We start from the raw sequence: 27,567 nt of genomic DNA, 5'->3' as shown, positions 1-27,567 counted from the left end.
ATACTTTTCCGAATTGCCTCTAAAGTATCAAAAAATGCCTCGTCATTCAATTCCCAATTTTTTTATTGGCACCTTCAGACATACAAAACAAATTACACAACGTGTAACTGGTAATAGCAGATGGTGCACAGTGCTGCGTTCCAGACACAATTTTTAGCCCATAAGTTCGACTTCAAGTCACGACTCACAACTTGGTAGCGTTCCAGGCAAAGTCACGAGCTGGCTAGCTAAACATTGTGCCGTTGGCAGGGTTCAGGTTAGGCTATCTAACGTTAACGTAAGCTAGCGGCTACCTAACGCTGACGTTAGCTAGCGCTAGCTGACACTATCGATTTCTAGTCCGCAACATATTTTGGGCTTCATTTAATAAACATAACCTGTAGTAGTACACAATCGTATGTGTATTGTTTTGATTACAATGTGCGGAATGACTTTACATTGCCTATTTATGGCTATTTATTTATTCACTGTTAATCACTGGCGTTTGTACAGCATCAACAGGGGTCGCCATTGTTGTTTGTGTGTGTGACGTCAAAAAGTTCACGAGTAGTAAGTTACAGGTTTGACTGTCGTTTCCAGGGCACTTTCACGGGTAGAAGGTTGTGAAAACACAAGTTACAGGTTGCCTGGAACGCAGCATAGATCTCATCGGCGTCAGTGAGCCAATAAGCATGCCGCGTGCTTCTACCAAGATCTAATAATGTTTGTGATTGGCTGTCTAATGTTACATGTTGTAGAGACACGTTGGACCAAAGACGGGTCTTTACTACAGGGGTCTTTAGACATGGGTCTTTAGTGGAGCAGTTTATGCTCCAACAGAGCAGAGTTATTTCAAATTGAATGGTGTGACACAGCTAATATGATAGATTCACTCCCTCATTTTTATTCTTTGGCTCTCAATTCCCTTTCAGTTCAGTATTGTCAAGACCGTTTGCTATTTGTCAACAGCATAATTTTGGGTGTCAAACTTCACCAAGGTTGAACTCTACGCAAAAGCTCAGCACGGATACACTTTTTAGAATTCACCGATGGCAGTGATTCCATTATGATTTCATTTGAGTTTTGCTGTTATAACCCACACACACACACACACACACACACACACACACACTCTTCTACAAAAAAACATCTGACTCACAGTCAAAGTCAAGTCTTTGACATCCAAAGCAAAAACTGCTGTTCTGTCTGCCTGCTGCTCTGTGGAAAAAAAACAACAACTACAACTCACCTGACCAGATGAAAAATGAACTTTCTGTTTTGCTGCTGCAGCATTTTACAAACATTCAATGAACAACCCCAGACATTTAGAAATAAAGATATGTATGGAATACAAAATGTTATTGCATTCGGATGCGAGGACTGAGATGATGGCTGCAGTGTGTTCCATCATACAGAGTCGATTACTTTTTCAGTCCTGTACCTCCTCCACCTATTATTTTCAAATGCATTTCATTGGAACATACTCAAGTTACTGTGGGTCATTTCTCACCCACTCACACACTTGAGTGCTATTACTCGCAGTATTGCCACTGTGGAGCCTAGAAAAGGTCAGACGCTTACATAACTGTAGTATGTAATTCCAATCTCCAAATTTCCCTAATTGAATTAGTGGCAAACACCCGGAAAATACCCCCCTAGTCACACACTCAGAGTCAGCTCTTTGTTTTGGACCTGAATAGCTAATCGCAGTAATGACTTTGGCTCTGTCTGTCACTTCCAACCACGTGGTTTTCCACTACATGCAGAAGGTTATTTCATGTACAGGCTGTCTGTTTTTTTCCTTTGGCGGCTTTTGCTGCCCTCAGCGCTGTCCAGTTCCTGCTTCCAGCTCCTTCGACCCTCCTGTGCGGATTTTTCCGGGGCTCTGCTGCATGTGAGATTTTCAGATGTGGTATAAAAGCCAACCTTCAAGCGGGGTTGAGTTGAAAGTAACTGGTTTCTCCTCGTTGGCTCCTTCCTTTGGGGTGCAGCACAGAAATGGACTCGAAACCTAAGCAACCCCTCTCAAGATCTACTCACCCCCGCTTTTTCAGTTTCTTTCTCAGCCTGCCAGGTCCCTCTCCCTCAGTGGACTGTATACAGGAATTTGTTTTTAACCAAGACTACAAATACTAAAGCACCGCTAGCACCCACAGTACAAAAATACTCCACAAATTGAACAACACATTGAAGATTTAGTTGTACTCAGAGCCTTAGGGTTGGCCTAAACGATACTTTTGGTCCTGAGGATGATGCTATAGGAAAGGTCAGAGGGTCATTAAAATCTAACTGTTCACTACCTTAGGCACTTTGCTCAGCAAACGTTGTAATCTGCTAATTAGATACTGTATCGAGAGGATAACTCTGACATTTTAGCTCATAAAACATCCACAATGGAAGGGGTTCATTCTCTGGGGAGCATGTAAATATGTTAAATGCAGTCCAAAGCTCAGGAAAAAGCTTGTAACCTTTAGTCTTTCTTTGCAGATGGAATTCCTCAGTTGTCATGGAGACTGCTCTGGACAAAAATGGTATCCAGTCATTTAGCTCATGCATCCGCAGGTCATGCTTTTGCTCTGATTAGTGCACAGCCGCATTCTCTGTGACAGAAACATCCAACAGAGATAATACATTCATAAACACACAACATGTTTATAACATTATTACTGAAACACATTAGGGATACAGAGGGAATTATTAAAATGTCTCCGTCTTTGTGTCTCAGTCACTATGTATATTGTCTGTCTCTAAAGGCAAAAGTAGAATTTTGTATTAATTGGTAGAGAGAGTCTTGGACAAAGAGGAAGACAAGGAGGAATATTAGAACAAAGTGAGAAACCGTGATCGTGGAGTAAGGGAGAGCTCAGTTCAGTGCTAATTAAATTGAGTATTTTTTAGCCAAAATGACATCCTGGAGATTGCTCTGCACGTGTTCTTGTGTGTGTATTTTTTTTCCCAATGATTTTATTCGCTTTACTTAGCTTGACTACTTTCCTTAACGTAGCTACTTTGTAGCAATATGTTTTGCATACTATTGTTTGCTAATTGTTTTGCTTACATCGTAGGCATTTTACAATCTGCTATGTTAATATTGTACTTAATTAGGACCATATGTTGTGATAAACGGTAATTATCTTCTTTTTGTTTTTTTTGTTTTTTTACACATATGAACTCCGGACTATGTACGAGGAATCCCGTCCCGACATAGTCCAGAGTTTCCCTTTCACACATGTAGCACACAACAGGAGAATGTCTGTGTCAGATGCATTCTCACTTACTGGAAATACTCAGTTGATTCAGTGAGGGATGGCCCCTGGGTAGTGGTTTTGTGATTGTACCGCGTCATGGAGCCGGTTCGTAATTTGGTCTTTTGCCATTTCTTGAATTTCTCTGATGATTTTAGTATTGGACTTTAGTGACAGAAGTTCCAGAGTCTTGTTGTCTCTCCAGTTAGACATTTTTATTGCCATCTTGTTCGTTCATTTTTACCCTCAGATGTTTGTTTCCTTGCTGTTTTGCGTGTGCCGATAAAAATGTCATCAACTGGCTGGCTGTAAAGTATCACATTTTGGGCTCAATTAGAGATTACACAGACTTTGTACTGGAGATATTGCAGGATAAAGACCATTCAATGTCCAATCCAACTGATTCGGACATTAGCATTCTTACATACAGTTCTGTCGGGTAATGTCTGCATACTTTCAGGTTTGCAGTGCATGTGTAAAAGGGGCTAGAGAAACTGAAACCTTTTGTTTTTCCATCTAGTGCCATCATCAGGTTGAAATTTTGATTGCCCCTTGGTTTATGACCAGATGCCTGCAAAACTAATGGAATTCCCATTGTTTTTAGTGTGAATTAACATGTTAGCATTGCCATTGTGAGCATGTTAACTCATAGCATTTAGCAAAAAAAAAAGTAAGAAAGTAAGGCTCTAAGAATAGTAAAAATAATTGGTATGCTGTTTATTTTAACATTTTTGTTATAACGTGAGGTGTGATAAACATTTGTTGCTTTCTTATTTCTTCTTATTTTCATGGGTCACAGTGCAGTTCTATACTGACTGAAGATTTTAGATAGTATGACTGTTTATCAGATGAAAAAACAAGTAAAACCTGCCCCTTTTGGGCCTAACAGTAACAAGATGCCACATTTGATGCCAATCAGACCTAATATTTCCTTTGGCAATTCGAAATATGATGTCTAATTAGACCAATTAGCACCAGATTGGTGCCAGATTGCATCATAGCCCCAAGGTTTCCACTGAACTATGTGTTTTGAAATTATCAGCGTTGATTGAGAGCATTTTCAACCAATCAGATTGCTTGTTACTACCTGTTGAACGATGACTGATAGAGGCCAATGGACACTTGGTTCAGCCAGAGTTAGAGGAGCAGATGCTTAAACAGCATGCGGACATGGTAATGAAGACGCATTTACGTGGCCTGCATTAACCAGATGCTTGACTAACAGTGTAGTCTGATCTACATTATTCATCACATTTGGCCCAAAATCATCCAAGGATACCAATGTTTAAGATGTAGTCGTGGCCTAACAAGCTGCTTTTGTGGCTGAAAGAGGGGCTATTATTCACAGTCACCAACCAGTCTTTTTTTGCCATATTTTTTTTACAAAGCATTTCATTTCAGTTTTGGTGTGAAGACTTGCTTTAAAAATCTCTTTTACACGTTTTAGCTCTGCCTCTTTCATCCGCTTTCTCTCTGTCTCACGGTGGTTGTGTTGAATAATGTCCTAATTAAGTCTTCAAAAAGGCTGACTATCAGTGTTGATGGCTGTTGCAACACAGTCTGATAAAATGTTGTGAAATGGGCACAAACTGGGAACAGAGTTTTTTTTTTTTTTTTTCTGAATACACACTGTGTGAAGATGTTCCAGATAATGTGAAAAATGCATTAATTGTTACCATGTTATTTCAGTTTTAGACTCTCTGTTTCTAGCTTTCTGATCCTTCTCAAAATGTTTCTTTTTTTTCCTATGCTGCACATGTCTTTAGATTCTCAGAATGCTAAAGTTAATTTGCACACCAATGTCAGAAGGTGTGACTGATGGCTCAGTGAACCTTAGTCATCTGAAATACATTAGACCCTTTTCTCATCCTCTAAAGCTTCTGTATTATAAACATCAACATTATGTATTCTGAGTGATATCTTGTGGAGCCGATGATAGCAGACCTGTTTCACATTCGTTTGGTTTCAGTGAAGTGTGCAGTTCAACGTAGGTTATGAAATATTGCCTGTTTCATTACACACTTGGCTAATGAAGGAGGGGAGACGTGGGATCTCTCCACCTTAAAGATCTTATAATGATATGACTCGTACTGCTTTTGTGTCCAGCAGCCAGAAAATGACATTCTGCTTTTCTCATTAAAGAAGCCAGTGAGCTAGAAGGTACATTCTTTTTTTTAACCTGCTAAGCAGCTCATCAGGCTGGCCAAAACTATCATCAGGACAAGAACAAGGTTGTTAGACCGGAATGGAACATTAGAATAATGAAGTTGCAATGAAGCTTAACTTCATCTGATAATTCTGTTGCTTTCTGTCCGTCTTTCTGTCCATTGACCGTTCTCCATTTGTCTTTTTCCATCTGTAGTAGAATCAGAATCAGAGTGAGTTTTTTTGCCAAGTAGGTTTTCACATAACAAGGAATTTGCCTTGGTTTTTGGTGCAAACAAACATATTAGGAGGAAATAAAAATGAATGAAGCAAAGCATTGCATCAGTCAAGGACATAAATATAGAATAGAAAAAAATGGTAATAGTTTCGTAATATATCCTAATATATGTTATACGATGTAGTGGTATGCATGGGCAGGTTTACGTCATAGTTGAGCCATGCACGAAGAACTTGAAATGTTACCCCAAATGAACAATTTATGTGTAGCGTTTTAATTTCCTGTGAAGGGCAGTGCCAGTGTTGCTCAGCAGAGCAGCAAGCATTCATTATTTCATTACCTGATCATTGACGCCGCAGCTAAGAGGCGTGCTCTGCACAAAGAATGCTAATGAGTTGAAATCGGGTTAAAATTTTCCACGACATTTCTGTAAGCTTGACACCTTTGCCCTTGTCCTTGGCAAGCGTTGGGCTCCAGATACGGTTAGTATCTCAGACCCAAAAAGCTCTTTTTGTTTGACCGGGTGGTTCTATTGTCACAGCTTCACAGGACACAGAGAACAATGAAAGCACAGAGGAAATGATATGTGGCCCTTGGGTCACTAATCAATGGGGCAACTTCACATTTAGATCAATGGGTGGCTGCAGTTCCAGTGCAGCAGCTCATACAGGTTTGTCCCAGTAATTACTCTTCCTGCCCTAGCCAGCCTAATGAAGGAACATTTTAAATGTCAATGAGTGGTGGTGGTAAAGTATATTTTTCCATTTGATTTTCTACAATGTGCTCCTCATGTGAGTTAGGCTGCACCGACAAACCTCTACCATCAGCCTGTCATTCTGTTAATTCTCATAGTTTTCCATCAGATTGCGCTTATCACCTGAAATTGATATGAGGGGTGAACTGGTAATTACTATGTAATTAAAGCTGGTGCTAATTAGGCCTGGGCGATATCTATTGTTTCATACCTTTTTAAAACGACAACAATAATATGATTTTTTTTTGCTTTCATTTGATAGCACACACAAAAGACAGGACTCATGGGGAGACAGATCGGGAATGCAATTTTATCACTAGACACACGTTCTTATGCGAATCAAGTGATATTGAATAAAAAATGCATATGGAAACAGTAAAATCCGATTGAATTTCATGGATATCGACTCAAAGTTTATATGTTCGGTCTTATCGGATTTTCCCTTGATGGATATACGGCTTTTGTGATAAACGCTGATGGAAACGTTATTTGCAGAATAAATAATGAATTGCGATTAAGACCGCGCCCAATGCGCACTGCCAGGGGTGCCGACGCAAATGTCCCTTATCATGGAACGATCGTCTACTACAGCCTGTAGTAATACGATTGATGGCCAGCCCTTTCTATTGACAAAATCCCTGCAGCTTTCAGCAGGGTGTCTAATCAGGACGTGAGTCCCGTCTATTGCGCCATACACCTGTGGCACAAGGTACGCTCTAGAGTTAAGCAGCGAGATCTCATGCACCTCATCCACTCCAGCTAGGTATATACATTTGCATCATCCTCGTTCGTATGGCATTGCACACGCCGTAAACACACGGTGGTCTTGCTGACCCCAAACGTTTCGCCTACCACTCTGTACTTTGCACATGTAGCCAGTTTTGTAGAGCGCAATGGCGATACGCTTCTTGGTTGAGCCATGGCTTATCTGGGTCGAGGGACGGGCCAGTAAAATTACACAACAGTTCAAATCTGAAAATGCTTCAACCAAAGGGTTTCCGTGAAGTGTCTCTAAACCACAATCTTTCAGAACAGTTTGGAGCGCTCTCGTACCGACACCGCAGGCCGCATCTGCATCATCATAGCAATTTGTTGACGCCGTTGTGTTATTATAGCTTGATATGTCGCTATCAGCTGCCACATAAGCACTATTATAACTTCTGCAATTATTACTCATATGTAGTTAGACGGTGCAATCTATTTTGTCTAGGAAAACTTTGTTCGCACATGTCAGCTTGAATGTTGTGCGATTCAGTGCAAAAATGAATGGAAACATCATAAAATGTCTCAAATCAATCCAATATACCAATTTGACCGCAAAACAGCACAGGTTTTTATTCGCTTTAAAGCCCTTGGATGGAAACACACTTTTACCGGCTTTATTCGCGCGGGTTTTTTCAGATAATTTGATTAACAAGTGGATGGAAACTTAGCTAGTGTTAAAACTTGATGATTCCGCAAAACTCTGGATTTAGCTAAGTGACATTTTTTTTGAACGTTCAGTGCCAGTATGTGTCAGGTTATTTACCCTGTGAGACTATATCTCGATCATTTGTATTGACGGCTACAAAGAGACATTAGCATCATTTTAGACTGTTGTTTTCTGCAGTATATGTGAAGTATAAATAGTAGTTTACTAAAATCAAACTTCCAGAAAAAATAAGCATGTATGATGCAGATGCTCCCATCATTAAAGAGTAACTTAACATCAGGCTTAAAAAGTTTCACTGCCCTCTCTGGCTGAAAGTGTCAAGTCTGCTTTTTTTGGCTTTGCTTTATAAAAGACTCACTGCTTCCTGCATTGGCACTAAACATGGCCACTGGGTGTAAATCTTGTAGAGAATAAGTGTACTTTACCAAAGGATGACATGCAACAAAGATCCCTTATCGCATTTAAACTGGGGTCATGGCGGTGATGGAGTATGTTTTCTCTATATATTTTGTTATATTCCTGCTTTGCCTTAGCAAGGTATTACTGTCATGATCCGTGAGACAAACACTGTCAGCCTTCTGCTGCTTTTTATAGGAGCAGATTTGAGGCCGTGGTCCTCTCTAATAAAACTTCTTGTGTCTGGGGTTCACTGATGTCTTGTGTAAGGTGTGATGGAGTGTGTCATTACTGTAGCCTCCCTGCGTAGAGCTCCGTGGGGTGCAACCCACATCATGCTGGCAGACGCCCCAACTCGGGCCCCTGGTGGGAGAGAGGAGGAGACCGGAGGAGGACAGGAGGGCTGCACGATATGAGGAAAATATCTAATTGCAATTATTTTGACTGATTTTGCGATATGATTCACGATATTGGAGGGAATGATCACTTTTGTATCATTATTCTCATTTTCATTGAAACATATTCAAATTAAATGATTATAGTGTGATTTCTGCGCGGATCTGTACCGAGCAAATACTTTTTCTTTAGTCTGTAGGATACTGACTTGTAGGCTGGGACTCTGCAGCACCACCATTTTTAATTCAGAATGGTTTGACACATATTTTGCCTTTAACAAATATTGCGCCACCCATGTGATTTGATTATTACACTAGTCCATGTTGCGGTTTCGATAACATTGCGATTAATTGTGCAGCCCTAGAGGACAGGAGGCGCTTCCTGCGACAAGGAGACTCGGGGGACGCACACATGCATAGCATATACGTGCACACTTTACCTGCCTCTTTTTTTGTTCCTTAGAATATATCTGCAGCTACTGTAGTCATGTTTTATCAGTAAAGGACAGGCGCTTCTATCAGATAAGGTCATTGTCGAGGTGAAGTTATTACAGATATCTGAGACAGAGAGGAAGCTGGCTTACAGTTCCTTTGGGAATTGGGCGACAAAGCCAGATTAGACTCTTATCTTCATCTACATACTGTAGGTAAACCAGTCCTATCCCCTGCACCAAGCCGGGGGTAAAGGAATGTGGGTCATTTTATCCATTAAACATGATACATCTGCCATCTTATTAGAATATGCTCTAGTTTCAGGCAATAGTTTCTTCTCCTTTTTTCAGTGGGGATGCTCTAGTTCTTTTCGGTTGGTTTTACCTTTTCTCTTTTTCGGATTTTGGGTTGTTTTGCGTCACATATTGCCAAGATGTTTAAAAACATGTTAAAAATATTCCATCTTGCCCATATTTCATCCATTAGGGAATTCTAGGTCTTTTGCTTCTACTTAAGATGACAAAGACTGGATTTAACAGTGAATGGGAGTATTGAATAAAATCGGAGTCCTGCCACCTCAGAGCATCATACTGCCGTCTTTCAGCCACTGTGGGTGGCTGAGCTCCAGTTTGAGTGAAGCTGGTACACTTCGGTTCATTCGCAGCACTTGGGAAGCATGAGAGAGACTGACAGATGCCCTTTTAGAAGTATTTGCTGCGGCGCTGCAGTGACAGCTGCTTGAATATACAGTAGTGCTGCCACTAAAGTCAAGAAAAGACGTGAGTAAGAAAGCACGACAGCACATTATTCCACTTCCACCACACTAGCATCTTCACACCACTGAGGAGCAGGCCTACAACTAATGATTAGTTACATTATTACTTTTTCTTCTTTCAAATATGTTTATTGCTTTTAGAAAAAAGAGCATAGACAAAATAACACAAATAAACAACAAACAGAACCTAGCACATCAGAATATGGTCTAACCTGGCTTTATTAAATAACAAAAAAAGATGTCTTATCAAAAGGACAAGAAGTTGACATCGGAGAGTGCAGGAAAAAGAGATGGACAATAATAAAAGGACACACATACCCATATACATATATGCACAGTGACACACTAAAAAGCATCCGCAGCCTGCCCTTTAAAGAATCTCAGTACAGGGTCCCATATCTTATCAAAAACATCTCCTCTATCTTCGTTACAGTATCTCAGTCTCTCCAAATGAAGCGTGTTGGAATGTAGACACAGAGTCCATTTTCCACACAGGTAAAATCAAATTGTTTTGATTCTTGAAACATGTTGATCAGTTTCCTAAAGGCCAAGGTGACATCTTCCCAATGCTTGTTCTGCTCAAAACACATGTACGTCTACCATACATAATCCGTTGACTGTCACATAGACAAAGAAAGGCAGTAAATGCTCACAATTGAGACACTGGAATGTGGTAATGTAATTAATCATTTATGCTTCAAAAATGACAAATGTTTATTCAGATATCCAAGTAGTTGCCAAATCATTTTTTGTCATCAACTAAAATATGAATTGACTAATTGTCTCAGCTCTACCAAGGAGCTTTGCTGCAGCTACAGCTTGATTATGTTCCATATTACAAAACATAATGTTAAGCAGCCTGTGCATATGTAGAGAAATTGAATTTCATTGAAAAGCCTTATTTATCTATCTCCCCACGTCTGTATCAGCTCACATAGCAAGCCATAATGATATCCTTGAGCTTGAAACCCATCAAGTTTAAACTTTGCTGGCTGTTGCATTTAAGAATCAAGAGCGTGCACCCCACTGCAAATTAGACTTTGGCTAAACCTCCGTAGATGTCTTCATTCTCACAGAAACATGTCTTATCCAAAAGAAACCAAAGTCTGATGTTGCCACTTTACCATAAAAGGAAATAATGTGATAAGTCCATTGTTTCAAATGGTTCCATTACACCTGCAGGGATATATCATGCTGTTGTGGATGTTACAACTAGCCTTAATGGGATTCCATAGGGGTCCACTCTTGATGCAGGTTCATTACACATATCTGTTCTGCTGCCTGTAGATGGCTGCAGGGATTTAATGAACTGAATGAGAATATTTCCACACAGTATTGCACAGCTGTGAGCAACAAATACCCTAATTTAGAAATAAATGCGGGTTGCTTTGTCAACGTTCGCAACATTCATTTTTAATGCCGATTTAAATGCATCTACTGGTTGAAGAGTGTCAATAATTGGCCTTGTTCACCCAGTTGGCCTCATTTGAATAAGCATTTCACTTCTCCTTCCACCTTTCCCCCCCATGCGCTGCGCTAGGCCCACACAAACCACACATATCGGCAAAGCAAATATCAAGGTTAGGAAAATAACAAAAATATGAAAATAGAGCCCATGGTCTTTGGCGTTTTAAAAATACTTAGTCTTTTTTTTTTTTCTTTTTTTTTTTTTTTTTTTAAGAATTACAAAAAAAACGATTTAAGTTGGCCTGTATTTCTGTAGCATTTTTCAAAGTGCTTCATGAAAAGGAAAACAAATGGGGGACAACACAAATGCATAAGCGACAAAAGGACAGGTTGAAAGATATATAGAAAAAAACCTCAAAATATACCTGAAAGCCAGTAATGGTTGAAAAGTCAATGCAGCAAATGTTCCTGGTACATTGCCATGTTGTCTTTGTAGCAGTATCTGACATGTACAAGTGTGTACATTTGTGTGTGTATATTTGATACAATGGAAACCACCAGACACATGCACTCCTAATTCTGCTCAACACTTGGATTTGCACATACTGTGAATAGCTGTAATGCTTATAAAGGGCTCTATACTGCACGACACCTTTGCCACTGCTGTCAGTGAGGTATTAATTGTAATTATGCACAAGCATTTCCCTGTGATGCCAGGCGTGTTTACTACCTCTTTTGATCTGTTCTGTAACAGCTCTAACACTGTATATCAAGGTAAAAGAGAGTTGTGGTTTATGTAGTATCCCTGGTTTGGGAAGTCATTGAGCTTGGATCCCTCCACTGTAATGCAGATGATTCAGTTCTGTTACAGTCATTGTACCTATGTCGGTAGACACATTTAGAAGAATAAGAGAATAATATACAGTCTGTTAGCATGAATGAGGTGATCCGTATAGCTTTCTCTTTACAGCAGAGTGGATTCACATTCGTAAATGAGCCGGAATTTATATCCAATCTCAGCAAATGGACAATAAGTGAGAAATAGCCCAATGATTATGACCACATTATAATTAGCAGGGCATAGTCTGTCTTCACAAAGGAAAGGTTGTCTCATGGTAATTATTGTACATTGTATTCACAATATATCCAATCTGTTTCTGTCCACATTTGTATTTGTACCCAGTGTATGTTTATTCTTGGACTGCGTACTACCCCACTCTAGATTGGTATCATAATGAATGTCTAGGCTGAGCTGGCTCAGCTGAAAGACACATGTAGCCATTTACTGTTGTGCACCTACTGAAAAAGAAGTAAGGATTTTCAGATTTAGTATTACAGAGCAGCCGATATTGACTAGCATCTATATACAGCGTGCTAATCTTGATAACCCAATTTATAGCTATCCTTACTAGCTAGGCTCCTTACATGCTTGCTAATTACTTATTTGAAGAGGTGGGTCTTCAGGATTGACAGCATTGTATCAAAAACATACATAGACTAATTTATCTTCAATGCATAGGTTTGGGAAAATTTGTGCATACATATTCACGATACTAACCAGTTGTGGTATTTGTGGAAGTTTTGTTTTAATATGAACATGTTATGCTCATATGGCCCCTAAAACCTTTTTTACTATGTTAATAAAACAGGTTGCATCACATTTCTTTATTCAGTATTAAAACCAAATTTCCAGGAGACAAGGTGGATGATAGATCCCAGCACCTTGACTCAAAAGCAGTTGTAAAAACCTGCAAAAAGTGCTAAATGCCATAGGATCATACTCCAGCATTAACATTATATTAGGTCCAATATTAATGCATTATTTAGAAGAACAAGAAGGCGGTCCATTAAAGACTAGGGTTGGGTATCGTTTGGATTTTTTCCGATACCGTTGCTAAAATGATACTTTTAAAACAGTGCCTTGCCTAAACGGTGCCTGAACTGATACCTTTAAAAAGATATATTTTTATTTATATATAAATATAAATAAAGGAGCACAAAACAACAGTCAGTGATATTTAACAAGGGCTTGTTTATTGCTAAGGCCATATGGTCAAAATTAAAGGATTTTATTAAAAATGTAATAACTTATAACAATAACGTATTTCACTAGTAAATTGGTGGTAAATGACAAAAACAACCACTAGATGGGAAAAGGTTTTTTTTACAATAACTTTGAATGTACCATGAGGCTGGCAAGGCGAGGTTCAAGTAAACATACCGTCTGTGTTGTTTTTCCAACGACAGCAGCAGCAGCTGCAGACTAGAGCTAACGTTACCTGCTGCCAAGTGTAGTGTTAACTAGCGTCACGTGCAGCGATGTTTCTGTTGCTTCTAACATCCGTTTCGGAGCATCAGAGGGCAGCGCAGGCCTACGCATATCTTGAGTTATAGTTCTTAAATGTAATATCAAATTCTTAAAAGTACTCTAAAGTTATGGTAAACAACTTTAAATAAAATCAATTTGAAAGGTTTTCAAAAGATTTGCCATCAAAAAAAATACCATCAAACCCCAATCCCAGTTACAGTACACACACCTTTGGAGCATTTTACAGCATGCAGGACAATCTTTTTTTAGCTTTCTGTTGCGTAACCAGTAATCCCCCCACCCGCCTGTCTGACGTGACATATGTCAGCCTGTGCTTTTGGCAGAGGATAAACGGAGAGCTTTGAGAATTTTGACCCATGGTGAGGCAATAGAAATTCAAAAGGGACTCCTGATTTCTGTCTTCATCTCTCTGGCAGAGGAAATACACATACGTGATAGGAAATGTCTCAAGCTAAACTGGTGGAAAATTGGAAGTGGTCTGGAGTTTAGTGTGGCTGATAGATATTGGCACAGCAAATAATGAAGGCTGTGATTGAGATTGTTCTCTTGAAGGAGAGCCATGAAGGCTGCCCGAGTGCTAAATATTGTCTCACTTTTGAAGAGGAAAGCTGTCCGTTTTCGAATTTTCTGACATGTTGGACATGGCTTTGGATGGCATTAGTGGCTCTGTTTAGTCTTTTTTATTTATTTGCTCTTATTGCTAGCTTAAAGACAAACTTGGGAAACAGCCAGCTTGGTTGGATATATGAAATCCTGACCGCCCAAGATTAAATGCAGTTATTAAATTCAGTCAGTAAATCGGTGGAAACGGGAAGGCCTGGCAGCTTATTGAAGAGGACTGTCAACAAAATAGGTGTTATGTAGTAAGATGTGGATTTATTCAGTCTCCGCTATACAGTGCTTCCATAGCTCTAGCTGGCCACAATGCAGCACTTTCCACATCTCAGGGTTTTCTCTTTGCTTCAGTCTCCATTCACAGTGATTCAGAGTAATTGCCAAATAGCTTCACACCTGCCTGTTTCTTTCTTCTGTATCAAGATGTGGGTGTCTCTCTCTCGCTCTCTCTCTCTCTCTCTCTCTCTCTCTCTCTCTCTCTCACTCACTCTCACTCACATCCACATACACGCGGACACTGATAAAGGTTAAGAGGAGCAGTGTAAAAGTGGAGCAGGGCTGCCCTATTTTTAAGGATGACGTGATGAGTCTGGTTCATCTGGCTCCACTGTATCATGTATTTCCTGCAAGTCACTCCATGTCCAACAAGCTTTTATTGATGTTCTTTCTACTGTGCAGTAGATGCGAATGGATTTGGCACAGCCGAGTGCCACTGTTAATCCCACGTTAAAGTTATAATCCTTAAAGATTTCAGTCCTGGTTGATTTTAACCGGCCTATTCAATTGGCGGGCCAGCGGGCCACATTTGGCCCAGACACAACCCCTTAGTGGCCCAGCAGAACCAGATCATTTATATCATATATAACAAAGGCTATCCTTTATCAGGTAAAATAGAGTATCAGTGTGTTTTCTTGCAAAATTCACCCGTGGCACGCAGAGAAAATAAACCAGACATTGAAATATCGCCGCAGATCCTGGCCGCGGTCTGTCGGAACAGCCCATCTACATTTCATGGTTTTAAAATCTGACCTAACTATATTTGTAATTGAATAGCCCTGCCCTAAACCCTGGTCAAGACAGCAAGTGTGGTTTAATACTACAGGTCTAAGAATTCTGGGCAGGGCTGTAGTCAAGTCCACCTTTGTCGAGTCCAAGACAAGTCCAAGATCAGAACTAGTCGAGACAGAGTCCAAAAAAGTTTGAGTCCAAATCAAGACCGAGAGAGAGACAGTCAATACTGAGACAGAAAAAAAAGAATCCACTCACTTACCTGTTCATAATTTATGAGACAGTATATCTTCTACTTTTGCTTTATTATTTCTAATAATCAAAAAGTGCAGAGTAACACACTATATGATCAAATTAGGCCAATTTATTTACTTAAAATATAAAATGGAAATGTTCCCATTCTTGAACTTATTACTTGTCCTGAAGAACTCATAGTACAAAGTGTTTGCTGACATTGTGTCTGTTGCCAAAATGAAAATGATGGATACCTGATGATTGAGATATATGATGCAGCCAGGCGTACACCAGGCGACCAATCACAATGTCTGTTCAACATGGATTTTGAATTAAACTAATACCTTTTTTTTTTTAACAATCACGCTTGATCAATGGTTTTGTTTTGAAGGAGGAAGTTACTTCAGAACAAAAAGCATATAGTGCTGGACTAGGTCAAGATCAACTAGAATATTTGGCGAGTCCAATGCCCGAGTCCGAGACAAGTCCGAGTCCAAATACCAACGAGTCCGAGACAACAGAAAAGCGTCTGGAGTCCAGAGTCCGGACTCATGTACTACAGCCCTGATTCTGGGGGCAGCAAACAAGATCAACTGTTTACTCATTTTGTGTTAATGAGATGTCTATCAATAATTGGCCTTGTTCCATCAAGCCATGAGCAACCATGTTTTCATTTTATGCTGCACATGCCACAAGTAGTTTTGGATGCAACTGTAGAGCATGGTGGTTGGTTTAAGCTCTTCATCTAACAGCTCTCTGGCTGCTCCATCCTGTTCCGTTACTCTATTATTCTCCATTAAATGTTCATTCTGCATAAGTGGTAACTTAATACAGCTCTGATACGGCTGTGGGAGAGTGAACAGTTAACGTTGAGGCTGATATCAATGAGATAAAACTAAAAACAGTAATGCTGATTTACATGTCTTTTTTGTGAATCCCTCATGCATAGGGAATTGTTGAACGTTAAATGGCTATCGCTAAAAATGTCATACATATCGTCAAAAATAGTTAGATTGACACGCTTAAGGATTTTAACTTTAAAGGGTCAGTTCATCCAAATTACAAAACCTGGGCAAATTAAACCAATTAAACCAGCATGGCTAGATATCACTATGATATGTGAGAAAATGTATGTTTTTATGATGAATGTAAAATGTTGTCATTCTCTTCTATTCTGTGGGTTGTAAACTGTAGCTGTTTATCACTGAATCCTGCACCTTGGTGATAGAAGAGCTCTGTTAATCATAATATCCAGTGACTGGTGAATGTCCTCTATAATTAGATGTTGATGGCTGCAGCCTGTGGTTTCAGACCATGCAAATATGCCTGTGAGCACATCACTATTCTAATTGGCATCGCCGCTTTCTCCAATGTTGCCTGTGTGAAACTCCGTCTTCGCTGCTGCTAATGAGAGGGGAAGGAGAGGGGAAAGTGAGGGAAGCATAGACAGAAAGGTTGGGGGAAACAAAATATAGTATAATCACATAACCTCCACGTTCTACTGCATTGAGGCACTGCAGCACTTAAAGTATAAATTAAGCGCAAAATGTGTGTGCACATTTTTAAATGCTATTTAGAAAATATCAATCGAAGAAATTAAACATTTTGAAAAATGTATGCATATACAGTAAATATCAGATAGATAGATAGATAGATAGATAGATAGATAGATAGATTGATATACTTGTACTGATCCCAAAATGGGAAATTACGGTGCTACAGCAGCAACATATCAGACATACAGCACACATACAGAATATACATGAAATAATACATTTATTAGGATAGAATACAATAACAAATATTCCAAAAAATGAAGATTTAAAAAAATACAAAGGGGAGAATGTACAACTATACTAAACTATTGTGGTATCTGACGATTTACACTTTGACTTAAGATTTGGTGTGAGGGGATGCGTGAACTTTGCCCCACTTGTGTTGAAGCCATTTGGAGGCTGTTAACATGAACAGATGGCCCCCAGGACAGAGGAGTCCGGTTTTTGGGGTTGTGCCAAAGAAAAGGTATCGATTGGTCAGTTCCCTACTCCAATCATACACTTACACATATCACACCGTATGTTATTACAATGTAAAGGATATATACTGAATTCACACAAAGAAAAGGCAGAGCGACAATATTTGAAGATTGGGTCGGTCGTCTCTCCAGATGTCCATGGAGTCTGTAAATTGATGCTGGAATCTTTGATGTAATAAACCTTTTTATAATCAAGAACAGTGTCAACGAAGTTCCTTCTCCACACATCGGCAACGCAGTGCTGCAACTAAATATACAACAAACCATTAGCAATGTGTGGTATTGTTGTTTTTCTTATAAAGAGACTTTAACTGTGACTCAGATAACAACTTCAGCCAGTTGTATACTTGATTTATTCTCTCGCTAGAGGAAAATTGCTTTTTTTATAGCGTTAAAGGAAACTACCTTGTTTTTTTTTTTAGTTTGATATTTAGATTTTCCAAATTACATACCATTAAAAAGTCATGTCTCTCTTGGTCTGACAGTGATAACTTGATATTTTTGTCAAACAAATGCAGTATAGGCGCAGGCAGAGAACGATGATCTTCACTGTGAATGTCTCATTTTATGATGGTTTAGAAATGGTAAAATGACATACATATCCATGTGAATTAAAGCTGCATTTCATAGTCTTTGACAACTTGACACCAGAAAACACTTTTAAAAACTCCGATAGGCTTATTAAGCTCTTATAGCTGACATCTTAGGACACACTAATTTGATGTAACTTACATTAAACATGCAGCAGGAACACATGGGCATCCCAATGAAATCTATTTTCTTGCCACCTGTCAAATGTAAGGCAGGTATTGTGGTCATGATTGCCATGCTTTTCAACCATATGTGCAGGCAAATCTAAACCAAAAGCTGGCAAACCCTTTGAAACCTACAGAGCTGCAAGGGATTAGCGGCACCATCTATCTTTTCACATTACAGGGTGTCATTTCACTTTTTGTTAATAACAAAAATACTGCTTAATGGAGCTGTAAATATAAGCCAAAAGCATAAAAAATGACTGTGATGTACAGTATGTAAAGAGGATTGGTACGGTCATATATCACAACCAATCACCTGCCCAGCTGCTGACTCTTCTGGCTGACAAATCTCCAATCTCCAAATCTCCTTTTCAGTTTTGGATAAAACTCCCACCCCTAATAAGAAGTTTTATTTTGCTTGACTTATTTCCTCTTCGCTGTGAAGACTCCTCAACATAGTGACTATTACCTTTTTTTGAAGTGCAGTACCATATTGTTGAAGTCATTGTTGCAATTCCTCTGTCAAAGATCAAAACAAGTACTAAATGAATGAATGTAATACCATTTCAATGAAGCTGAAATAGAGAACAAGAGAGAAATCAGCTTGCTACTCTGAGTATCTCTCTGCATGGAGAGACGCATGCAGGGAGACACAGGAGTTTTCTCCTCCTCCTACTAGTGTGAGTACAAATTATTCTTTGACATCCTCAAAGAGGCCCATCGGCAACCCGTTGTCACTCCTAACTCATAAAATACTGACGCTTGGTCAGCGTCGGATACAGATGCAAAATTCACCCTTTATCGTCTGTACGGGACACACCGGGCATAGCAGCAGCTCGACCGCAGCGCTGTAAGATGACGTAGTATTAAGAGCAACAACGGTAGCGAGTAGTATTAAAGACCAAAAATCTGCGTAAGGAGGTTGGTTGGGGTGGTGGATGGGTCAAACAACACAGGACCTTCACCCAGGAGACCGGAGTTTGTGTCCTGTTCTTGTCTCGCGTGTCACTGAAACGTACATTCTGTAACCCCACCCACGATCTTTTCCTAAACCTAACTTTCTCGTTCTTGTACCGCATGTCAGTTAAACCTACGTCCCGACCCAGAGCGTCAAAAAGTGACGCCAAAAGTCCCGACCCAGAGCATCATCAAGTCCAGACCCAGAGCGTCATAAAGTGAGCCAAAAGTCCCGACCCAGAGTGTGTAAATATGATGCTACTAAAGGAGACTTTTTGCGTCAGTAACAAACGCCAGAGGCACCTGACCAAGCGTTGCTTTTTGGCACACTGTCTCGTTCTTGTGCCGCATGTCAGTAAAACGTACGTCCCGACCTAGAGGGTCAAAAAGTGACGCCAAAAGTCCCGACCCAGAGCGTCATCAAGTGACGCCAAAAGTCCCGACCCAGAGCGTCATCAAGTGACGCCAAAAGTCCCGACCCAGAGCGTCATCAAGTGACCCCAAAAGTACAGACCCAGAGCTTCATAAAGTGACACCAAGAGTCTCGACCCAGAGTGTCTAAATATGATGCTAAAGGAGACTTTTTGCGTCAGTAACAAACGCCAGAGGCACCTGACCAAGCGCTGCTTTTTGGCGCACTGGGAGTGAGAATGTGTTGCCATCGGAGCTCACCAGCATCGTTAAGTCCACCTCATTGCCGGAAAAGATGGTGCTGAATGACACTGAGGATGTTTGCCTTGCTAATGCCAAAGCCTGTTTCTGTCTGTCTGAAGTTGGGCGGTTAATCCAGCCTGCATCCCAGGTCCAGATATCAACACCGTGTTAGAGGGCCATGGGGCGAGACTGGCTGTCATGCTCGAGGAGAGCAGCCTTCGCTCTGCACCTACTGCTTTTCATGAAGGGAGAGGGAGCGGACATGCACGCAATCTGTCGGATTTACTAAGCTGTATTAAATCAGTGTTACTGCCGGACCAGGACAAAAAGAGAAACTTGTTTCTGTCTGTCGTTATCATAACCAACCGTTCTCTTCTGATTTGTTGTTGCCAGGATTTATGAGCGGGTAATAGACCCTCCTCAGATGGAGCTCACCGCAGGCAGTGGAGTGTGGCTAGGCCAGCACAGCCACAAGCATGGACTGTTCAAGGTAAGACTCAGCAGATGACACACACACACACACACACACACACACACACACACACACACACACACACACACACACGGATGTTCTTTAAATTCATGGTCGCCTAGTATAATTGTCCAGATTTGCAATAGGCTGTGTGGGGGAAGAGAACCAAGTGGAAGATACAAGAAAGAGGTACTGAGGGCTCCCAGAGGAACCGCAAAAAGCTCAGCGTATGCTTTGAAACTCTTATTCCTATGCCAATTACAATGTTGTTTCTCAAGCTCCTGCATGCGCTCATAGCAGGTAGGGGTATGTGACTCAGGCTGATTGTCACCAAAACATGCACATACTCTTGATATTCCCTCCTCTCCCGCCCACCCACCATGCAATCAATGGGCCTTTTTTTTTGTCTTTGCGACATCTATGTAATATTGATTAGCCACCAGACCCTACTGTGGTGTAAATAATTTATCCTCTCCATGCATTGACACTATCGCTGCTGCACATCAGCCCACTGTTCCTCTTCCGTCTCCCTCCTCCTCCTTCATCCCCTCTCGCATCAAGGCTTCAAGAAGCTCCTTCTTCTGGCGGAAAGCTCTGGTCTTGAAAGACACCGCTCCATCATCCAGTTCCCCACCCGCAGTCAGCTCAGTGCTCAGACTCTGTAGTCTGTAGCAGCAGAGATAGACGGTGCGGAAGTGCACAGTCTTGTGCGAAGTGACGAAGGGAATGAGAAAATGTTCCCTTCAGGTTTACACTGGGATGTGTTGGCATGTCGCCTGACAGGTGTACTTGTAAAACCTTGAATCAAAGACCTGTTGCACATTGTATCAGAAGGGCCATTTAGAGCTACACCTTTTTTTTTTTTTTTAACTGTCACCTAATTATCTCCTTCTGCTCTTGCATATTTATGTACTAAAATGTCTCATAATCTACTGCACGGGAGATATAAACTTGGTTTTAGTGTGTTTATTCCATGCGTGCTTGTCTACCCATATCTGAAAAGGATACATTAGTGATAGGTTCCAATCAGGTTTAAATGTCTTGCTAAATAATCCTACTAGCTAGCTACCTAGCTACATTACGTTGTCTCTCTTTGCATATTGAAATCATTTTTGTACTTTAAAAAAAGAAGAGAAGTAGGGCCCTATGAGTTCCGTGATGTGGAAAACGCGGACGGAATAACGGAATCTACACATGTAAACGGAGTTCTCTTATACACGTGGAATCGCACGGAATTTGCATATATTTTGTTGACATATTAAATAAACAATTTTCTTTTACTTCCTTCTCATTTTTCAGTTTAAAACAACAAGCGTAGAAAGGTCTCTACCTAAACCGTGGCCAAATGGCATTGTTAAACATGTTGCCTAGTAACCATACGTCCTCACGTTCACGTTGTGAGATTCTTGCGTGGGGAGAAAAAAAGGCCAAGCGAGTGGCTCCTGATAAGCCAATGGTGGTGAAAAAATTAAGAAACTCTCAATTGACTGCTAAATACCGGGCTGAACAATACCCCAACGACTACTATGAGTCTGGACAACAACTGTTTAGTAAGTTTTGTCAACATACTGTTGACTGGACCCGCAAAGACACATGCAACGACCATTTGAAATCAAAAGTTCATCTCAAGAACAAAGCATCAATAGATGCAATAGATGCAAGGTGTGAGTTTGTGGAAGATTTTGTTGCAACGTGTGCTGAAGCTGACATACTGCTTGAGAAAATGAAGAGGATACGTCCGTTTCTTCGCCAGCAGCCTCAGGCAGACCCACCTGCAGGCGGTCTTTGACCAGCACACGGAAAAAGTGCTGCAAGAGATCAGTGGAAAGAAAATCTTAGTTGTTGTTGATGAAACCTCTGACAACCGAGATCGCAGTGTCCTCAACATTGTTATAGGTGAGCATCCAAAGCTTTTATTTAGGTCATTTTGAATGTGTTTTGCTGAATATATTAACAGTTTAAATAAAAAACCTGAATTGTGAGTTTGTGTCACTGAGTTTTTAAAGGTCAATACTGCTTAGAAGTGAAAAGAAATCAAGCAAATCTGAAAAATCCGAAAGGGCTAAAGAGAAATCCGAAAAAACAATAAAACGGATTTCATAGGGCCCTAGAGAAGGTTTGACGAAAACTCTCTAAAACCCTGTTGTAGTCTTTTATTTTCCAGTTGTTGAATTACTTTAGCCTAGCATTAAGACTTGAAGCAGGGGAACAAAGCTAGCCTGGCTCACTCAACTCATCAACATCGAAAGCCTATAATGCACCTTGTAGCTCATTTGTTTAATCTGGACACAAACAGAAATGTTGTGTTGTGGCTTAACAGTGAGTTTGTGCTTTAACTTGGCAAACAGAACCCAGGCAAGTTGTGCAAGGGCCCTTTTAAAAAGAGACACACACACACACACACACACACACACACACACACACACACACACTCAGAAACAGAGAAACACACACACACACACACAGACACACACATACACACAGACTCACACAGACTCACACACACACAGACTCACACACACAGATACACACGCACGCACGCATGCATGCACATACACACACACACACACACACTCAGAAACAGAGAAACACACACACACACACACACACACACTCAGAAGCAGAGAAACACACACAGACACACACACACAGAGTCACACACACACACACAGACTCACACACACAGATACGCACGCATGCATGCACGCACGCACGCACGCGCACGTATGCACATACACACACACACACACACTCAGAAACAGAGAAACACACACACACACACACATACACACACACACTCAGAAGCAGAGAAACACACACAGACACACACATACACACAGACTCACACACACACACACACACACACACACAGACTCACACACACAGATACACACGCACGCATGCATGCACGCACGCACGCGCACGTATGCTCATACACACACACACACACACACACTCAGAAACAGAGAAACGGATCTGGACAGAGACAGAGACAGAGACAAAACATAATGTGCAACTTTACATTGCTACTTCTTTTCTAATTCCCCTCACACTTTCTCACCTTCTCCCATCGCCTACCGTACTTACGTCTTCTCATATCAAAAGCCGAGAAGGGGGAGAAGCTTGTTGGGAAACGAGAGAAAAAAGAATAAAGAGACGAGGCTGAAAGAAGTAACACTGCAGATGGAGATAGGAGGTGAAATAAAACTGCAGCTGCAATCTATCCCATTCAGGACTGAGGAATAGATAATAAGAGGAGCTAACTAGGCCTTTTAAATAAAAACATATTGAGCCCCAGTGGCTTGAGACACTCCTCGTCCTCGTGCCTCCTCCTCCAGGGAGCCTTCCATCTGAAGCAGCAACTATAATAAATTATCTTCATCTAGAATCCATTGGGCCAAGGATGCTGACTCCTCAGGGACACTGCGGCTTGTTTGGAACCTGTGCTTTTGTGAAACGCGTTGTTTCATGCTCCACAGGACAGTAATGAATCTACAACGGACAATGATGAAAAGCTTGAACATGTTGCATAAGGCAGCATGATGAAGGAAAAACCAAACCTGGACATGAGAAATTCAGAGCTTATATTTCTCACTCAGTCTATCTTTTACTCTCCCTGTGTCTGTCTTGTGTCTCCTCTGTTCCCTGGTTGTTTAGTTTGTTTATGCTCTTGTTCACATCTTTCTTCTTTCTATTTAAACATTGTACCATCCACAGCATAATCTTCTCTTTCATACCTAGTGTTCAAACCTTGTACCAGTAGCACAACAGTTCAGACTTGGGTTTATTACCCTACTTCTAAAAGGAGAATGGGCATAAGCAAACTCATGGGATGAATTGGAAAAAGTCAGCATATTTCGGAATAAATTGAAACTTCTTTAAGAAGAGCAAAACTTAAAAAAATGCTGTATATTTTCCTAATGATGCTGTGAGGCTCCTTATTTGGAGTAGTACTTAAATAATGGGGTACATTAACCCCTGAATGTACTGCAGTAAGGATTTGGACTTACTGAATATTTTGCATAAATATATTTTCATTTAATGTTTTATATTTAGCATTTTGTCCATCCATTTCCCCCTAAGAATGGCTAAATAAGACTCTACCATGTTACTCCTTTCATTTCTAAAGAAGGCACACTGTCGCCCTCCATCATTAGCTCATGGAATAAAGTCTGCACTGCCGCAATGTTATTCTAAAGTGCTCCTGCTTAATTTCAAGTTTCTATCCTCATAATGTGAGAAAGTCTTAAAGATAATTTTTATTATGTAGTGGCAGTGGATAGACAGGAAAGGGGAAGGAAGATGGGGGATGACACACAGGAAAGGGCAGCAGGTTGGATTCGAACCCGCGCCGATACAGGACTCAGCCTACATGGGGCGAACGCTCTTACTGGGTATTACTGTAGTGCATGCCTCCCTCAGATTTGAGCTTGTAAGCTACACAGTGAATGACATTTACACAAAATATTCCGTGTGCAATGTGATAGCCCGTACCCCAGACACTTGCAGCTAAAATGCACCACAAAATGTCAACTGTCACTGACTCTCATTTGAAAAAAAAAAAAGAAAGTGTGCTGCTGTGTCTTAAAGAAACTCAGCTGCTTTTGATGTGCGTCGGAAAAAGAAGAATTCACCAAACGTTCTTAAGAACAAATTTGTTCTTAACCCCACTTACGCAGTTTTCATGAAGATTATGGCATTTACCAATGCTTTCTTATTTGGGATTTGTTCTTAGGTAAGAACAGAATCTACGCAAACTCAAGAGCACTCTTAAGCACAATTGAGAGCTGACATGTTTGCGCAAAATAAGTAGTTATACCGTTCTATAACTCCGTTCTAATTTAAACTCCGTTCTGCTTTGTATGTACTGCTGACGCTACTAAATATGATGTCTCGGTTTTTCTCTAACTTCGTGCAGCAGTTCCTCCACTTCAGAATTACTAAAGTTTTTTCTTTCTTTTGGAGTCGAGGCTTCCACCGTCTTCACCACGTCTTTTTGACCTGCCATCTCATGCCCTTTTATGGGAATTAACGGGGCGTTTCAAATTACGAAGACATTGGGAATCAGCATTCTAAGAACACCTGGGAACAATTCTGTTGTTTAAGAACACGTCATGACTCAGGTGTAGACTTTTCTTAGGAACTTTCTTAAGAACAAATTTAAGAAGAAACGTATTTGTTTTGCACTTTAGCAGTGTGACTAACCACAGCCCCCAGCCCATACAAAATGGAGTGGTTGTGAAATTCAGGTAAAATGCAGCAATAGCTGAACATCTCAACTCGTTGTTTTGTGGTGCGTTTGAGTATGGAAGTAAATCTGTTTCATCGGACTTTGAAATTTAAAAGCCATTGAATTTCTAGCACTAAATATTTATGCATTGAATGTATGTATCTGAATTTTTTGCCTCTGAATATTTACTCTTAAAATTTTCAACAACAGATTTTCACCTTTATTTTTCTAAGTTCATAAATTTAGAATCAAAAATTCAACGTAAATACATTCAATATAACAAATTTAGCTGCAAAATGTAATGTTTAAAATTCAGTGTTAACATCCTGGAACCCAAGGAAAAGGGTTAGCGGGAGTTTGCCATAGTAGCAGCAGTCACAACTGGAAACTTTTTGCAATTTCCGTCTGCTATTTCGTCACTAAATTCACTTCTGAGACCTTTTTATGCAAGGAATTAACTGTGCAGAGTTCGAATATGGCCATTTTTACAAAAATGTATGGCAAATTGCACATTTCCTCCGATGTTGTCGGACTTGAGAAGCTCCAGTCTGACGTGACAGCCAGCTGGAGGTTGAATAAATGAATTGAATTATTGAAATTTTTATGTTGAATTTTGGATTCTGAATTTATGAACTAAGAAAAATATTCAAAATGAGTTGTTCAAAATTGAAAGAATAACATTTAGAGGCAAAAAATTCAAATACATAATTTGAATGTATAAATATTCAGTGCTATACATTCAATGGCTTTTAAATTTCAAAATCCGATGAAACAAATTTGCTTTCATATTTGAACCCCTAATGTCTGCATGTCAAATTTTTTTGTCACTTTATTTTGGCAATCCATCACCAACACAGAGGTTGAGGTATATTGGACACAGGCTGAGCTAAACCATTACTGTCCATCAAAACATTGTGTATTGCGTGGGAGTAGTTGGTCCTTGTCAAATGGAGCACAAAGATGTGAATATGTAAATTCTTTGGGGAGATCATCGCCATCATTATCATCTTTCTTTCTTTCTTTCTTTCTTTCTTTCTTTCTTTCCTTCTCTCTCTCTCTCTCTCTCTCTCTCTCTCTCTCTCTCTCTCTCTTCATCTGCCTTGTCTCTTTTCCCGTCCCAGACTTGTTAATGAGTGTTGTTGACACTGGTTTAGTCCTGGGAAAGGTGGAGATTAAGTCTTCAGACCGGCCAAGGAGGATACCAAGGAAAAAAGGTCACATTGTACATGATCAAATGAGAAAATAAAATCTCAGGATAAAGCTTCACCCAGGATAATAATCCTCTGTCAATATGCCTTGCCTATTATAGCTATAATAAACAAGCTAACTGGGAATTATGACTGCGCAAGTGAGCAGACAGGCAAAGTGAAGGTTATTTTATCTGCAATAATGGTGAGTGAACTTGTGAACGTTTGTGGACACACAACATTTTATTTATTTATTCATAATAATGCATATTAATAAACATTTCTGTCAATATGCCAGAGTTAGCCAGAAGGCTATTTTTCATCTGCAGTCCCTAGACATAAATTCATAAACGGCACATAAAAGCAAGAACACACCTTATACACACATAGACACACACACACACACACACACACACACACACACACACACACACACACACACACACCACATTTGCACTATTTGTGGGCACCCTCATTGGCTGTGTTCATTCCCTCTCCCCATAAGTCATAATCAAACCTTAAACCAATTCTAATTCTAATCTTATTTGTATCTAATTTTTCATTTTCTTAACAGAAGACATCTGTTTGTTCTGCAAATGTATGAAAAAAAACATTTTCTTGCATTTAGTCTAGACTACAATGCCATCTGCAAGTATTTGGACAGTGACACATTTTTAATTGCTTTCTCTCTACTCCAGCACATTGGCTTTGAAATGAAACAATGACTACGTTAACATGCACATAATATTCCAGTTTATGCCCTAATTCTGAAAAAGACGATATTCCGACTCTGCTGTTTACATGGCTAATGAAAGTATTCCACTAATATTCCTGTTTACATGTAGCCGTGCAAAACCGCAGCGGCGGACTTGTTGGACCGTGTGAACACAGCG

At 40.2% G+C, this 27,567-nt stretch overlaps 1 protein-coding gene across 1 annotated transcript in view; it reads left to right on the top strand.

Moving 5' to 3' along the window:
• Positions 1-27,567, top strand: part of LOC144520077 (protein kinase C-binding protein NELL1-like) — a 300,316-nt gene that overhangs the window by 69,764 nt on the left and 202,985 nt on the right. Inside the window, exon 5 of the mRNA XM_078253714.1 lies at positions 20,179-20,275. Coding sequence (XP_078109840.1) covers positions 20,179-20,275 — 97 coding nt within the window. The remainder of the gene's footprint in view (positions 1-20,178; positions 20,276-27,567) is intronic.

Source organism: Sander vitreus, chromosome 1 (assembly GCF_031162955.1).
Source record: "Sander vitreus isolate 19-12246 chromosome 1, sanVit1, whole genome shotgun sequence".
In the NCBI taxonomy this organism is placed as follows: domain Eukaryota; kingdom Metazoa; phylum Chordata; class Actinopteri; order Perciformes; family Percidae; genus Sander; species Sander vitreus.
The sequence above is the reverse complement of the archived record's forward strand: the minus strand, read 5'-3'. Positions and strand labels throughout refer to the sequence as shown.